Source organism: Mustela lutreola, chromosome 4, assembly GCF_030435805.1.
Source record: "Mustela lutreola isolate mMusLut2 chromosome 4, mMusLut2.pri, whole genome shotgun sequence".
Lineage (NCBI taxonomy): Eukaryota > Metazoa > Chordata > Mammalia > Carnivora > Mustelidae > Mustela > Mustela lutreola.
This window is the reverse complement of record NC_081293.1, coordinates 26,114,892-26,132,683: the sequence shown is the minus strand read 5'-3', so window position 1 is coordinate 26,132,683 and position 17,792 is coordinate 26,114,892. Positions and strand designations below refer to the sequence as shown.

At 45.4% G+C, this 17,792-nt stretch overlaps 1 protein-coding gene across 2 annotated transcripts in view; it reads left to right on the top strand.

Moving 5' to 3' along the window:
- The window catches only part of SUFU (SUFU negative regulator of hedgehog signaling), a 114,790-nt gene that overhangs the window by 26,934 nt on the left and 70,064 nt on the right, over positions 1–17,792 (top strand). For both annotated transcript variants that reach the window (XM_059169065.1, XM_059169066.1), the window contains exon 3: positions 6,921–7,057. In XM_059169065.1, the coding sequence (XP_059025048.1) occupies positions 6,921–7,057 (137 nt within the window). The remainder of the gene's footprint in view (positions 1–6,920; positions 7,058–17,792) is intronic.

Genomic DNA, 17,792 nt, shown 5'->3' with positions numbered 1-17,792 from the left:
GTTGGTGGGTAGTTTGCTGCTTCTTGGACAGGGAGTCGAAGAGCCTTGGCTGCTTGGGCTGGCTCTCGCTCACCCTTCGCCTGCAGCACACTTCTTCAACCCAGATCCCAGTGGAATATAATTAGACAATGCGACGAGTGTTTGCCTTGCAGCTCAGGTATGTTGCAACATCCTGAGCTGTGGGCTTACAGTAGGCAAACACATGAAAAGTTGGATGGGTGGTCACATCTGTGATGTGAGAGGAGCAAGACTTGTTGCCAGCTGCACTGTAGGATTACCAGAGCACTTCCATAGGGTATCAGAGGATCTGGAGACCAGCAGGGGCCACTTCCTCTGGGGCCCGACTGGATCTTGATAGATAGGTTGCTGCCTGAGCCTATTAGTTCATTCTTATCATCTTTATTGAGCACCTATTATACACCAGGATATATATTCAGAGAAATGAGCCCTGCCTCTTGCCCTGCAGTCCTTTCCACCACCTTCCTACCTACTGCCTGCAGGTAGCTAATCTTAGTTTCTGATTTATTCTTCCTGTGTTGCTTTTTGCACAAATGAGCAGATGTATGTGCATTTTCCTCTCTCCCCCTCTTTCTTCCTTAACAGGTAGTATACCATAGTATTTTTTCCTTGTACTCGACAGTATCCATATCAGTTTGTTAGCTCCCCTCATAGCTGTATAATACTCTTTGAGCCACTCTTCTATGAATGGGCATTTATGTTGTCTCCAATATTTTGCAGTTACATATTCTTAGAAGTGGGATTGCTGGATCAAAAGGTTTTTAAAAATATATGTAATTTTGTTAGGTATTACTAATTTACCCTCCAAAATGGTTGTACTAACTTGTATCACCACCAGCAGTGTATGAAAATACCTCTTTCCCCACAGCTTTGCCAATAGAATAATAGCCTACCTTTTATTTTTTGCCAGTCTGATAGGTGAGAATCATGTCTCTTGTTGCTTTATTTTTTTTAAAAGGGATGTTTAAAAAAAATACTTTATTTATTTATTTGTCAGAGAAAGAGAGAGAGCACAAGCAGGGGGTGTGGCCCGATATAAGACTTGACACCAAGACCCTGGGATCATGATCTGCACCGAAGGCAGATGCTTAACCAACTAAGCCACCCAGGCACCCCTCTTATTGCTTTAATTTGTGTTTAAGTTGCATTTCTCCTATCATGAGTGAGGTTGAACATTTCTTTGTATGTTTGTACCTATATCTATATTTCTGTAGTTTGAATTTTCTTACTATCAATCTTTTATTTTTCCCCATTAACTTTTTTTTTTTTAAGATTTTATTTATTTATTTGACAGAGAGAGAAAGAGATCACAAGCAGGCAGGTTGGTGGGGGGTGAGGGGGCGGGCAGCAGGCTCCCTGCTGAGCAGAGAGCCCGAAGTGGGGTGCCATCCCAGGACTCTGAGATCATGACCTGAGCCAAAGGCAGAGGCTTAACACTCGAGCCACTCAGGCGCCCCTCCCCATTAAATTTTAAGAACAGCTTTATTGAGATATTATTCACATACTATATCGTTCACCCACTTAACGTGTATAATTTAGTGGTTTTAGTACATTCACAGAGTTATGTAACCATCATCATGATCTAATTTTAAAACTTCTTCATCACCCTAAAAAGAATCCCCATATGTATTAGCAGTCACTCCACATTTTTCCTCAGTCCCCCAGCCCTACATAGTCACCAGTCTGCTTTTTGTTTCTACAGATTTGCCTATTGTAGACACTTTATATAATATACACATAATTTGTATTATATATTATAAGTTATATGGGGCGCCTGGGTGGCTCAGCCGGTTAAAGATCTGCTTTCTGCTCAGGTCATGATCCTTGGGGTCCTGGGATCGAGCCCCTGTTGGGCTCCCTGCTCAGTGGGGGGTCTGCTTCTCCCTCTCCTTTGGCCCCTCCCAGCCCCCAGTCACGCTCTCTCTTTCTCAAATGGATAAATAAAATCTTAAAAAAAAAAAAAGTTATATTATTTATCATGTCATATCAGTGGAATCATACACTATATGGTCTTTTGTGACTGGCTCCTTTTACTTAGCATAAGTGATATAATGCTTATAGGGTTTCAGGAAGTTTCTAACATTTAATCCTCACAACTCTGAAATAGTTACCATTTTGTTATTTTCCCCTTTTTATGGATGAGGAAACTGAGGCACAGAAAGGTTAAAGGTCTTGTGTGAGGTCACATGGCAGTAAGAAAATGGACTTTGGAGTCAGGCAGACTTCAACTCCAAGCTCTATCTCTTGCTTGCTGTTTGACATAGGGAATATTACTTAAACTCTCTTTCGTGTCTTTTTTTCATATTAGTTAAATGAAGATAACAGTGGCTAAATCTTATTGGAGAATTAAATGTTGTGACATAGTGCTTAGTCCAAGGCCTAAAACTTAATAGAAATTCAGTTAGTCATCACAGTTATTAGTAGGTAGAGTCAGACAAAGATCTGGTTTATGTGGTGTGGCTGGCCTTGCCCCCCCAGCACTGAGGTGGGCTGGTGAGCTTTTTATATATATATTTCACATACCATGAAATTTACCTTTTTAAAATATACAGTTCAGTGCTTTTCTGTATATTCATAAGGTTGTGCAACTATCATCACTAATTTAATTCTAGAACATTTCCATCACCCCAAAATAAATTGTGCCCATTAGCAGTCACTCCCCTTTCTCTACTCCCCTAACCCCTGGGAACCACTGATCGATTTTCTGTCTCTGGATTTGTTTATTCCAGCCATGTTGTATAAATGTATTATATGGCCTTCTGTATCTGGCTTTATTCACTTAGCACAATGTTTTCAGGGTTCATCCTTGTTGTATGAGTGCACCATTCTTCTTTATTCTGTTGTATGAATGTACTACATTTGTTTGTCCAGTCATCCATTGATGACATTGGGTTGCTTCCACTTTGGGCTATTAAGAATAATGCTACTATGGGGTGCCTGGGTGGCTCAGTGGGTTAAAGCCTCTGCCTTCGGCTCAGGCCATGATCCCAGGGTCCTGGGATTGAGCCCCGCATTGGGTGCTCTGCTCAGCAGGGAGTCTGCTTCCCTTCCTCTCTCTCTGGCTGCCTCTCTGCCTACCTGTGATCTCTGTCTGAAAAATAAATAAATAAAATCTTTAAAAAAAAAAAAGTCCCTCTTTAAAAAAAAAAAAAGAAGAATGCTTCTTTGAATATTAATGTACAAGGTTTTTTGTTTGTTTTTTGGTGGATTAAAAAAAAATTTTTTTTTAAGATTTTATTTATTTGACACACAGAGATCACAAGTAGGCAGAGAGGCAGGCAGAGAGAGATGGGGGGAAGCAGGCCCCCTGCTGAGCAGAGAGCCCAATGTGGGGCTCAATCCCAGCACCCTGAGATCGTGACCTGAGCTGAAGGCAGAGGCTTTAACCCACTGAGCCACCCAGACACCCTTGGTGGGTTTTTTTTTTTTAAACATTCTATTTCTTTATTTTAAAGAGAGAAAGAGAGAGAGCATGAGCAGGGGGAGGAGAAGAGGGACAAGCAGACTTCCCTGCTGAGCATGGAGCCCGACTTGGGGCCCAATCCCAGGACCCTGAGATCATGACCTGAGCTGAAGTTAGATGCTTAACTGACTGAGCCACTCAGACGCCCCAATGTGCAAGTTTTTGTGTAAACATAATATTTTTACTCCTTTTGGGTGTACACCTAAGAGAGGAACTGTTGGGTCACGTGGTAACTTTAACTTTTTAAGGAACTGCAAACGGTTTTGCAAAGCAGCCCTGCCATTTGACATTCCCACCTGCTGTGTGTGAGTGTGGCAAGTTCTCCATATACTCCTCAACACTTGTTATTATTGTCTTCTATTTTAGCAATCCCAGAGGGGATGCAGTGGTTTTGATTTGAACTTCCTATTAACTAGTGGTGTAGAGCTCGAGATGCCAATTTTTAGGTCAGCTCTTTTCTGCCTACTCCAGCTGTTGTGTTTCCTCCAGAAAGTCTCTCCTGGCTTCCTATTCATCTCTGCATGATTTTAGTCGGCATTTTGGCCTCTTGGGTGCTGATTGATACCTTCTTAGTCCAGGTGCTTGGGCAGCCTTTGGGCAGGTTCCAGTGGTCGGGCAGCTGCATCTGGGATTAAAGCACGGGTTCTTTCTGTGTGCGGGTTTGATATTACTCTGCACACCGCCACATTCATCCCTAGGCTCGCCAAACTGCTGGGACAAAGCCAGCTTCTCCCCTGGGTACCTCAGTGAGCAGGATCAGAAGTTCTTGAGCTGGAAGCAGTCTCACCCATCTTTCTGCAACAAGTCAAGACAAGAACCCTTCCCTCACCCCCTCCCTGCCAGATTGGGGAGAACCTGTAAGGTGTTCCTTTAAAATCTCCATAGTAAGAAATTCCACCGGCCCCCTTTTACCACCGGCGAGTGTTTTAGCAGTCTTCTGTGTTAGAAGACTGCTTTGCTCTGACCCACATCACTCCTTCTGCAGCACGGGCCAGTTTCCCCTCCTGCTTTTCTTCCTCAGAGGGTGTGGGACACAGCTGCCCCAGGGAGGGCCTTCCTCTGGTCCCACAAAACCCTTGCGGCTGGAGAAGCCTCACGTGAGGAAGTGCAGACCAAGCCAGGCCTCTCCAGGGGACTGGAAAGACTGAACGACCTTGTCACTTGGCTTTTGCCTGGGCAGTCTCCTTTGAAAAAGAGCCCTCCTGACAGGCGCCAGGTTTCGTGTTTATCCCAAGGCTAGCCATTCCAAATGCGTGTTTTAGACCTTAGAGGGTGCGTCCAGCCCGCTTGGTGGGTGGTAATCGAGTGCAGGTGGACACCATCTGGCCGGGCCTGTGCCTCCCAGCCAGCCCAGTGAGAGCCTGCCTGCCCACCACAGAGCTGGCCCAGAAAGCACCCCGCATGGAGGCAGATGGTGGGCATGTGCGCATGCGCATGCTCTGACACGCGTGTGTGTGCGTGCGTGCATGTGTGCGTGTGTGCGCAGTTTCCTTACAGTGGAGGTGCTGCTTGGACGCAGATGGTTTCTCCCCGCGTTTGACGGTTCTCCCCATAGTGCAGTCTGAGGAACATGTTCTTTTTGTCTGTTTCTCAAATTTTTGTGGTTAGAAATCCTGTATTTTTCTTGGCCCAAGATGAAAGCCCTGGAATAATGGTCTAATACATTTTACAAAGCTGCTTCTAATTGGAGGCTGCTTGAAATCTTCCCTTTGGCCTAGTGACCCATCTCCCTCGATGGAGTTTTAAGTCTGAGTCAGTGTTGCATTACTTTAGATTTTCACACTCCTCTCCAGCCTGCAGCCCCAAGAGGTGGCTCTTCCAGCCTCAGCTGGCTTAGCTATTCCCTCAGCACCCCTGCACTGAATTGCCCCCAAATGTGACAGTTCAGTAAAGGGAAGAAAATAGCTTACCCTGTGTCCTGCCAAACAACTTCTCATCTGGTCTGTGAAATCCTAGTTGTGTACCCTGGACTGGTTTCTGTCTCCCACTCCGCTAGATACCCAGAGGAAATGCAAACCATAGACACCTCCTTTAAATACAATTAGGCACCAGCAGGACACCGTTAAGGACAGATTCCTTTTCAGTCCTTTGGAGAACTAGCTTCTCAGAGGTTATCTTCCCTCTACAGCAAGTGCGGGAGGGCTGAGCTCTCCCAGGCACACAGGCAAGGTTAGGGCTGATGTCTGAGCTTCGAGCTTTGCTTTGGAACCTTTGGAATCTGTTTCTGTCCAGTCTCCTGGCCTGGCCTCCTGAGGGTGCTGAGGAGAATGATAGAGGAAAGATGTGGAATTCCAGGGTTGGGCATCATCATCCTTTCGAAACTCTCGCCTCTGACTCCCTGTTCCAGTAGCTTGGCTAGCAAGGAGGTGTTGGCTGTCATCTTATTTTATGGTTTGTATTTGTATGCTGAGGAGTTTACATGTGTATAATCATTGTGGCTCGTGTTTGTACAAGATATAATTACTGAAAATTATATCATGAACATATTTTAATTTTTAACCCTTCCCATACTGGCAAACCTCCTGAGATGTCAAGAAGTCCTTCCTGAATGCTGCCCTCCCAAACGGGGGTGTGTCACCCCCCTCCCCTCAAACCAACCAGGACTTGCTTTCTCATCCACATCGTTTTCGTCTCTGGCAGAAGTCCATTTCAGGGACTTCCCCAAAGACTTGGCACTCCTCATTGTTTCCTAGAGGTCAGAGGCGGGCATTCCTCGCCTCATCTTCACCGTGATGAATGTGGCCATAGAGGGAGTACCTGTCATCACTCTTGTCCACCTGGGGTGAGAAGGGGGCCCAAATCATACTTTCCCAGCGTTCCAGTGATTGAAGAGTACACAAGGGACACCAGGTTTCAGGAAGAACATGTGCTGATTGATGAGCATGTGTGGGGTGCTGGGTGTCAGGAAGAATACAGGCCCTCCCAGTATTTGGAATCTGCCTTGGGACCTGTCCACAAATGCCGAGTTTGGAGACCAGCCCGCCTAGCCCAAGAATTGTACCCTGGTGGGGCAGGGTGAAGTGGGAGTAGAGAAAGGGTCTTGTCCTCACAGAGCATACAACAGGACTTGTGTCCTTAGCAAACTAAGTAGGTGCTCATTAACAGCTTGAAGGAATAAGGAGTGTGAATAAGGAAGATTTTCAGTAATAGAGCCTTAATCACTCAAAGGAATGTTCCAGAGCCACAAAATGTGGAACTCATAATTTAGAGTGCCACCAGGGGAATTTGAATGCCTGGGCCGAGGTCATACCCATGTACCATGGGTGGCAAGAGCACGAGACTAGTATTGTGACTCCTTTTGGGCTACTGAGGGAGATTCCTCTGATTAAGGGGTTTGGATGCTGAGTCCACCAAAAATAGGGGAGAACTTTAATTGGACTTTAAAAACAGTTTTCCTAAGGTAGTTGAACTAAAAACATTTGCTTTTTATTCCTTCCAGATTTACAGGAACAGACGGGCCTAGTGGTTTTGGCTTTGAATTGACATTTCGTCTGAAGAGAGAAACAGGAGAGTCTGCCCCCCCAACATGGCCAGCAGAGCTAATGCAGGGCTTGGCCAGATACGTGTTCCAGTCAGGTAAGAACGCCAAGAGCCGGATCCTTTTGCTATGAGCCTGGTTGGCTTTGGGGACTCATAGACATTATTTTGATATCTGTAGAGTGACCTTTTCTGTGAGTACTGTACCCCATTTGTACCACGAAGGTGGCTTGTTCTGCCTGGTGTCTCCTGGGTGGGAAGCTACCTGGGGCGGGGAAGAGAAGGCTATGCCACTATGACCTCCAGTAGCCACTGTTATGATCCCCTGAGCCCAGGTTGCAGACTGCCAGCCATACCTCAGATTCCCAGTGAGCCAAATGCCAACTCAGCATGGAGCTGATCAGCATTCTTTGTCTGTCCCATTTCCCATAATTAGTATGGTCCTTGCTCCCTGCTGCCCGTGGCCTAGCCATCTCTATTTTTGGGGTCCCAAGAGCATGTGTTCATCTTGGTTAAGCCTTGGGTTAACAGTAGAGGGTGTGGCAAAGAGAAAGAATTGCTGGGAGTTTGATCCCTCACAGTGTGAGGGGGAAGCTGGAATCAGGTGGGAACTTGACAGAAAAATTTGATTCACGTGATTCAAGTGGCCTCCAGGGGATAGTCCGTGCTTCTGGTGCCCCTCTGGAGATTGCCAAAGTGGCACCCGAAGTGGAGACTTTGTGTTGGGACCTTGGTCTCCTGCCCTTGGATCATCCTGCCTGTAGTCCTCTAGTGGGATAAAATGCTAGAGCAAAGTTTAATACCATTCGTGAAAGGTTTCATATCATCTGAGTGTTTCTTTGTGGCTGATTACTCCAACATTTCCCGCATAGTCTCAAGATTTTGGGTTTTTTTGGTTTGGTAAGTAGCCTTCGCATGAAGGCCAAGACAGTTTTTTGTTTTGTTTTGTTTTTTAAAGATTTTATTTATTTATTTGTCAGAGAGAGAGCGAGCGAGAGCAAGCACAGGCAGACAGAGTGGAAGGCAGAGTCAGAGGGAGAAGCAGGCTCCTTGCGGAGCAAGGAGCCTGATGTGGGACTCGATCCCAGGACGCTGGGATCATGACCTGAGCTGAAGGCAGCGGCTTAACCAACTGAGCCACCCAGGCGCCCCAAGGCCAAGACAGTTTTATCCAACTCTTTTGCTCTCTGACTGCCAGGATGAGCAGCATCTAGGGCAGAGACCCTCAGAGGGTCCCTTGCCTCAGAAGCACCTGGAGAGCTTGTTGTAACCACGTGTTTCTGGGCCCCGCAGGTCCTGGCTCAGGCCCTCTTCGGAGTGTTGTTCCCAGGTGCTTCTGGTAGAGACTAAATTTAGAGAGCCATAGATGTGACAATGACTTTTTTCCCAGCTTCATGTAGGTTATAAATTGGGGGTGCAATAGATCCTCTAGGTTCAACTCATCTCCCTCTGTCTGGACTCCTGGGGTCAGTTTTTGGCAGGGTGGCTATCACATTATGGGACTGATCTTTAATTACTATCTTCCATTTTGTGTCCTATGGAATAGTCCCCTTTGGGGGACTACAGTGGGTCCTTTCTAAGCAAGGGTTCCTAAACCTGGCTGCTCATGAGATTTCTCTGGCAAGTTTGTTCCCAACCCTCTGCGTGGCTGTGATTCAGTTGGTCAGAAGGGAGACCGAGGCATCTGTTTCTTTTTTTTTTTTTTTTAAGTTTTTTTTTATTTATTTGACAGACAGATCACAAGTAGGCAGAGAGGCAGGCAGAGAGAGAAAGAGAGGAGGAGGCAGGCTCCCTGCTGAGCAGAGCTCAATCCCAGGACCCTGGGATCATGACCTGAACCGAAGGCAGAGGCTTTAACCACTGAGCCACCCAGGCGCCCAGAGGCATCTGTTTCTTAATCAGCTTCCCTGGGACTCTAAGGCAGTTGGTCTGGGGATGATGTTTGGGTTCTAAAGGATTATTGGCCAGGAAGAAGTCCTCTTCACAGGGGCAGGGGAAGCAGGCCTGAAGCAGTGGCCCATGGGATTTGGTACTGTCCTAATGTCGTTGGCAGAAACTTTTTAAATTGTACCAGGTGTCTCTTGATTGAACCCTTTTGCCTTCCCCCTTTTCCTTATGTGGATGCCTAAAGCTGACTGATAAAGAACTGTCTTTGGAAAAATAAACTTTTCTTGATAGGAAATTTAATCTGCTGTAGGAAAGGGGACTCTAAAGACTAGGCAACCTCTTGCTTGTATAGACAGGTAACTCCTTGCCCACTGCTTAAGCCAGTGCATTTATATGTTTGTTTCTACTTACTGTACTTGCTCAGGTGGATAGAAATCAGAGAAATATAAAAACAGGTGTTATGAGTCACTGTCAGGAGGAGTCAAGCAGATGAACTTCTGAAATAGTTCTGATATTAAAGTTCTGAATTAATAGTGCAAGTAAGTGGAGAAATAAGATTTAACCTGCGGCAGTTCATTTCAGCCACACAATAAACATCATCAGGGACCGTTTGTCACCACTAGTGTGATCAACAGATGATCAACAGATGCTAAAACCATTGGATAAAAGGATTCGGGGAACAAGATATTCACAGGGACTCAAACCCTCCACAGATTTATTTGTTACCGAGAAAAGTACCTTTACAGTGACAGGATTTGTGTGGACACCACCTTGACCACATGATCAAACACAGCAACACCAGTAATGGACAGCTTATTACTGGGTGTCTCCTTATGAGTGGCAGTGCACAGTAGAAGACATCAGCTGGGTAGCACTTTTCCAAAAAAGGTTTCACCTGCATTGAATCATGAGCAAATAATCAGACAAATGTAGATGGTAGGACTTTTTAAATTTTTTTTTAAGATTTTATTTATTTAGCTGACAGACAGAGATCACAAGTAGGCAGAGAGGTAGGCAGAGTGTATGGAGGGGAAGCAGGCTCCCCGCTGAGCAGAGGGCCCAACATAGGGCTCGATTCCAGGACCCTGGGATCATGACCCGAGCTGAAGGCAGAGGTTTTAACCCACTGAGCAACCCAGGCGCCCTGATGGTAGGACATTTTATATGAAAACTTTCTGGACTCTTTAAAAATGTGAATCCTAGGGACTCCTGGGTGGCTCAGTTGGTTAAGCGGCTGCCTTTGGCTCAGGTCATGATCCCAGCGTCCTGGGATCGAGTCCCACATCGGGCTCCTTGCTCAGCCGGGAGCCTGCTTCTCCCTCTGCCTCTGCCTGCCATTCTGTCTGCCTGTGCTCGCTCTCTCCCCCCACCCCCAATAAATAAATAAAATCTTTAAAAAAAAAATGTGAATCCTATGAAAGATCTGCAAGGGTAAGGCACGGGGCTGTACTAGATTACAGAACACACGACGGTTTAAATGCACTTGTGATCCTTAACTGGATCCTGAATTGGAGGGGGTCACTTTTAGGGCCACTGGAAAACATATAAATACAGACTGTATATTAGATAATAGGACCGTACAACTGAAATTCCTTGGGTGCCATATGATGTAATGGTTATTTGGCTAATGAGCTTGTTCTTAGGAGATAAAAACTGAAGTGCTTATGAACAAAACGACATGATTTCTGCAACTTAATTTTCAAATGAGTAGACAAAAAAGTGTGTGTAGAGAGAGAAGAAAAAGCAAATGTGGCAAAATGTCAACAATTCTGGCAAATCTAGGTGAAGGGCATATGGGTATTTGCTGTACTGACTTTCTGACTTTCCTATGTAATTGAAATTTTTTAAATAAAAAAGTTGTGGCTGTTTCTTGAATGTATCCTGCCTGGTGTGTACCCCATGTTCCCTTCTGCACCAAGGCTCCATTTCTGGTGTCTTTGGTGTGACTTCAGATCATGTCAGGCAATGCACAGCCTCAGCAGGATGGCTACCCTTCCAAAAGTATACCACTTGGTTTTCTGTTTTCCAGATTCTCTGTAATATGATCATACTACTTAAATAGTAGCTAAAACAAACCTACCTGAAATGCTTTTTGGAACATAGCAGGGAATAATAATAAATTATTTAAATAATGGAAAATGATTTTTAAAAGTATATGGTAAGTGATGCAAGGGAGGAGGCCATGGCTGTGGGCCTAAATGGTGAAGACAAAGGCTCACATTTAATAGTGTGTTCCATGCACCAGCCACTGTTGCCAGGGCTCGTTTAATCTTCAGTAAAGCACTAGGAGTTAGAAACCGTCTTAAACTATGGAGAGTGTAGCAGGGAGCAAGACAGTATGGAAAGGTGAAGTATAACATGTCTAAGATCACACATATAGGATGTGCAAAGCAGGATTTGAACCAGAAAGTTAGTTCTTCATGCCATTCTCCTAACCATGATGCTGTGTTGTCTGTCGCTCAACCGATGTGTGGGCTGTTGGATGTCTCAGGCTGGACATGGGATTGGAGAGTTCTCCATATGGATGACTCCACTGGTTCGCATGGCACGTCTCACTCAGTCACTCCAGAACATCTGGAAAATAGAGGGGGCAGAAGCCATTCGTAATATTACGCAAATCCTCTTAAATCCCTCCTTCTGTCCTTTAGCTTTTTTTTTTTTTTTTGCGAGGGGAAGAGAGAGTGAGTGAGAGAGCACAGGTGAGTGAGAGCACAAGATCGAGGGAGGGAGAAGCAGCCAGAGTGGGAGGGAGAAGCAGACTCTCCACTGAGCGAGAAGCCCATGCAGAGCTCAGTCCCAGGACCCTGGGATCTTGACCTGAGCTGAAGCAAGTGCTTAACCCAACTGAGCCACCCAGGCATCCCTGGTCCTTTAACTTTCATAGTTATGAAAAAATATATATATAAGTACAGCTTGATAACTATTCACAAAGTAAACACACCCATATAACTAGCATCCAAATCAAGAAAAAGGCTAGTTCTCAGGGCACCTGGGTGGCTCAGTGGATTAAACCTCTGCCTTCGGCTCAGGTCATGGTCTCAGGGTCCTGGGATTGAGCCCCACATTGGGCTCTCTGCTCAGCAGGGAGCCTGCTTCCCCCTCTTTCTCTGCCTGCCTCTCTGCCTACTTGTGATCTTTCTCTCTCTCTGTCAAATAAATAAAATCTTAAAAAAAAAAAAAAAGACACAGGCTAGTTCTCTAGAAACCTCCCTTGTGTCCACTTGTAATCACCATCCCTTCTTCTTTCCTTTTCTTTCTTTCTTTTTTTTTTTTTTCCCCACTTCACTGCATTGTATAGGTCCTGAGCACCATATGCCTGAACTTATTGGTACTAAGCTAAGTAGCCCCCATTTCTGCTCCTCTCCCCGTACTGTTCACCATCCCATGCACAACTATCGGGTCCAGGGGGCAGCCTAGTATGACTGTGAAGAGCATGGCTCCTGGACCCAGACTGCCTTCACTCTTAGCCCTGCCTCCTGACTTTGGGCAGTGTAACTCATTTCCTCATCTAGAAAACAGAGATAATAATGGTAACTACACATAAAGTTACTGAGAAGATGATATGAGCTAATACTTCCGAACAGTGCCTGATGGGGTGCCTGGGTGGCTCAGTTGTTAAGCCTGTGCCTTTGGCTCAGGTCATGATCCCAGGGGCCTGGGATCAAGCCCTGCATCAGACTCCCCGCTCTGCGGGAAGCCTGCTTCTCCCTCTTCCACTCCCTGTGCTAGGGTTCCCTCTCTTGCTCTCTGTCAAGTAAATAAAATGTTTAAAAAAAAAAAAAGTGCCTGATATATAGGAAGAACAATGTATTACCTGCAGTTATTATTATTATTCTTTAAAAACCTTAAACGGACAGAGAAGGTAGGTACCTTGGTCCTTTATTGCAATGACAATAAAGATGTCATTTAACAGCAAAGCCCTATTAGGAAGGAAATGCCTTGCTTGTCCCTGAATCACATGCTTGTCTCAGCTGTTAGGATGCTTATTTGGTGCCATTATCTTTTTCCACACAGAAAATCAATAATAATAGTGACACAAATAAAATCACCTTGTTGTGTTTGTCACGTTGTACAACCAAAAAAACAAATTCAGTTCAACTGTGGCTTTTCGATTTATGTAGCTGACAGTCCCTGCAAAATCTTATACAAATCATCTTGTATTTGAAATGCAGTAGGGCCCATGCCGTTTAGTGGGGTTTTGTAGTCATTCCTTTTATTAGGTGAAGAACCTTTTTCAAATGTGAATAATTGCCCCTATTGTAACTGTTTTTTAAGACGAAGTTTAGGCCTTTCAGGACTTCTCTGAGCGTGGCACACTTTGCTGATGCTGCAGAGAACCTCTTTTGTGACGTGTAGGCCTTGCTCTCGCCCAAGTGGCCATGCTCTGCAAGGGCTACACATATGCTGTCCTGCAGAACACATATTTTACATCCGGCGTGCACACAGATATACTTGGCGTGTAACTAGCACTGTAACTCTGTCTGATGGTCTTGCCTCACCTGCTGCTACCCTACACTTGGTGACTGTGTGTGGAGCACCCCGCCTATCTGCCTGTGTGGACATGCTGAGCAGTGCCATCCAGTACATGGAATGTTGAAACCTGCTTTTCCAGGTCCAAGTAGCATCCACAGCCTTAGGAAAAGCATCAGGACAGTGGTAGGCAAGGGGAAGAGGGACAAGGCTCTGGGGAGGACGGCGGTGGGTGGCAGTGCACACATCCAGTTGTGGGGCCGTGTGAGGCTGCCTCTGAAGCTGCTCTGAAGAATGACTCAGAAGACTCCTGTAACTTAGCCAGACGACAGCTGGTTCATTTGCTCAGAGATGGGAAGTTGAGCTGTAGAGAAAAGGAAGTAGAAATGAGAGAGGCCTGGAAAAGGAGGCTATCCAGAGAAGGTAAAGGATTCAAGATGGGGGGTGGGGCAGGCTTGTGTTTGTTTTAGTCAGGTTGCCTCTAGTTATAAGAAAATGACAGAGACCCAAATCAAACTCCCTTAATGGCTTTATGGCTCAGGTCAATGGGTTGTCCAAGGTTTCAGGCATGGCTTGATCTGTATATTCAAACAGCATCCTCAGGGCTCTGATTCATGTGTTGGTCTTATACTATAGACTGACTCTCCCTACACGTCAGGAAAGATGGGTCACCAGTCAGTTCCTGGTTCTCTCGGTTTGTAGTCCCAGCAGGCAGGAGGCAGTTTTCTTCCAACTTTCCTACATCAGTCTTGGGGAAGGACTCAGGGGAGGTCTGCCTCGGCCATGTGACCACCCTGGTTGGTGGTGGTGGCTGAGATGAAGCACCAGAATTTATGTTTAAAGTTTTTCCCCTCTCCTTGTTTCTAATCACATGGAGTGGGATAGAGTCCTCTAAAGCAGGAAAAGATTAGGTATAGTTCTGGGTAGGCAAAATTTCTTATGAGGCCACGGGGGCATCTGTCACCTAGTAATTCTGGTGCACAGTTATGCTCAGAAGTCAGATCGTTAGGGTACGCAGATGAAGTGGGGACCTTTTGTTCTGCCTTGTTGTGTCTGTTGGGAGGTTTTGACTACAAATCATAGTATACATCCTGACTGAAACGGCTTAATGATAATGGCACTGGTCTTACATAGCAAGTCATCCGGAGGAGGGCAGGTTCTGGGGTTGGTTGTCTTCTGTTCAGTGAAGTTGTTTAGGACCTGAGTTCTTTCTGACTTCCTGCTCTGCCTTCCTCAGCACTTCGGCTCGCTTTTTAACACGGGTTCCCTTATAGCCATCCCTAAAGATGGCTGCCATGATCCCTAGCATCCTGGAATCCCACTTGACAGAGTCTACAGGCAGTAAAAGAGACAGTGCTGTCCTGTGTCTCTTTTAAAGACCAGTCAACACCTTCACAGAACTGCCCTTACTGATCTCCCCTGGCATCTCATTGGCCAGAGTTATGTCAGGAAGTTGGGACAATCGTGTTGGTTTACTGATCAGCTGGGACGGGCCCTGGTTCCCTGAGGAGCACAGCCAAGGAAAGGCAGAGGTAGGAAATTGAGGTTGTGTGAGGTTGGTGAGGAGGGGAATGGCTCCAGGTGGGCAAAACAGTGTCTGTGCTTCCACCCAAGAAGCCCTTGCCCCACCTGAAATCAGAGGACCCTTGCGTATTGACTTGGACACAGGGCCAGTGGAATAGTGTCAAGTGGAAAGAAAACAGTCCAGTCATGAGGACAGAGGAGCTGTCGTTTCACCTGCTACAGGAGATTTAGAATCAAATCCAGCCTCTGGTGTGAATCATTTGGGAAGTCCTGTAGAACAGACATCAGTAACTACCAGCAGACACTTCAACTTCTTTCCTTCCCACTCTGCAGCCAGTTTCTCTTACTTCCCATTCTCTTTTAATTTTATGATCAGCTTATTCCTTCTTCTCAGATTGCCAGTGACTGCTCCCCTGCCCCCCACTCTCTGGGTTTCATTAAAAAGAAACCATTCCCCAACTCCGCAGGGCTTGATTTCCGAGCCATGCTATAGACTTCTGCTGGAGAGGCTGTCTGCTCTCCGTTCTGCCATTGGTAGGCTTTAACCACAAATTCCAAGGCAATTTCACTTGAGTTTGAGGAGAAACATGGCCCCCCAACCTTGTAACTGACACTGTGGAAATTCAAGTGCCTTGGCTGGCTGCTGTTTAATGGCAACCTCATGACATGTGCTGAGTCTGCTCAATTTGTGATTCAGGCCCAAGTAGGGAGACAGGGCAGCACCGTGGAGCTTCCTGAGCCATCAAAGCTTGCAGCTGACTGAACGCTGTGGTATTGACAGATGAGGGCCAGCAGAATTTTTTTTTTTTTTTTACATTTTCTTTCCTTTCCCACTTATAAAAGAAATACTTGCTCATTATAAAAACCGAAACTTAGAGATTTATGGCCCAGAAAGTGAAAATCCTTCCTAAGGCATCCTCCCACTGAGAAAACGTTGGTGTTCCTATTTCCAGACTTCCTTTTCAATGCATAGATCTGTATAGAATAATCATTACTTTATAAAAATGGGCCATGCCAGGGTGTCTGGGTGGCTCAGTGGATTGAGCCTCTGCCTTCGGCTTAGGTCATGATCTCAGGATCCTGGGATCGAGCTCCGAGTCGGGCTCTCTGCTCAGCAGGGAGCCTGCTCCCCCTACCCCCACCGCCTGTCTCTCTGCCTACTTGTGATCTCTTTCTGTCAAATAAAAAAAAAATTTAAAAAAGAAATCTTTAAAAAAAAATGGACAATGCCTTTTCATACTGTAGTTTGCTTGCTTTTTTAACTTAATATCCTTTGGACATCTTCCCATGTTAGTATGTTCTTTCTAACTGGGCTTTTTTATTGTCTAGATATACTGTACTTTATGTAACTAGTATCCCATTGTTGGGCATTTGGATGATTTGCAATTTTTCCTTACCACAAAACTGCAGTGAGCATCCTTGTGTGTGTGTGTATCTTTGTATTCTTTTTTTTTTTTTTTTTTAATTTGACAGAGATCACAAGTAGGCAGAGACACAGGCAGAGAGGAGGCAGAGAGGAGGAAGCAGGCCCCCTGCCAAGCAGAGAGCCCGATGTGGGCCTCGATCCCAGGACCCCGAGATCATGACCTGAGCCGAAGGCAGTGGATTAACCCACTGAGCCACCCAGGCGCCCTGTATCTTTGTACTCTTGCCTAAGAATTTCTGTGGGATGAATTCCTAGAAGTACAATTGCTAGGTTAGGTGAAATGAACATTTTACATGTCAATACCCCTTGAGACAAATGGTTATATTATTAGAGTAATACTGTTGTGTGATCGGCCAGGAGATACTATCATTGTTTTCAACAAACAACAGAATGATTGTTATATAAGATTGTTTTTATAATGATAAAGTGCTCTCTTGAGTCCTTGAGAATTGATCCCTTTTCTTAGGTTTTTGGCCTGAGAGAGATCTTTAATACATGTTAAATGGCATATATTTGGGGCTAGAAAGAAACCAGGCCTTTACACAGTGTCTCATGAAGTTTATAGTTAGCATAGGAACCCATCCATCATGCTTCCTGGCTCTGAAGTTGGAAGTGGTGAGGGACACAGCCTGCCAACTGAAGTTGGAGAGACTTTACCAGATATCGACAGCAGGTCAAGTTTTATATAAGGAATGTCTTGTTTCTTTCTTTCTTTCTTGTTTTTTTTTTTTTAAGAGGGGAGGAGGGGCCGAGGGAGATGAGGAGAGAGAATCTTAAGCGGGCTCCATGCCCAGCTGTGAAGCCTGGTGGGGGTCTTAATCTCACAATCCTGAGATTAGGACCGCTGAAATCAAGAGTTGAACACTCAACTGATAGTTGAGCCACCCAGGCACCCCTATATAAGGAATGTCAAGGAATTGTGTCCTTTTCTTGAGTTTTGCCTCCTCCTACCTTTTCTTTTCTTTTTTTAAGATTTTATTTATTTATTTGACAGAGAGAGAGATCATAAGTAGGCAGAGAGAGGGAAGCAGGCTCCCTGCTGAGCAGAGAACCCAATGTGGGGCTCGATACCAGGACTCTGAGATCATGGCCTGAGCTGAAGGCAGAGGCTTAACCCACTGAGCCACCCAGGCGCCCCTCCTCCTACCTTTTCTAAAGTTAAAATTATACTTGTAGTTCAGTCTTTTCCTATTGAGGCTCTTTTTTTTTCCACTTTTTTTTTTAGAAATGTATTTTTTTTTTTTAAGATTTTATTTATTTATTTGACAGAGAGAGATTACAAGTAGACAGAGAGGCAGGCAGAGAGAGAGAGAGAGAGAGAGAGAGAGAGAGAGGCAAGCAGGCTCCCTGCTGAGCAGAGAGCCTGACGCGGGACTCGATCCCAGGACGCTGAGATCATGACCTGAGCCGAAGGCAGCGGCTTAACCCACTGAGCCACCCAGGCGCCCTAGAAATGTATTTTTTTTAAATTTTTATTCTTTTTTTTTTTTTAAAGATTTTATTTATTTATTTGACAAAGAGAGATCA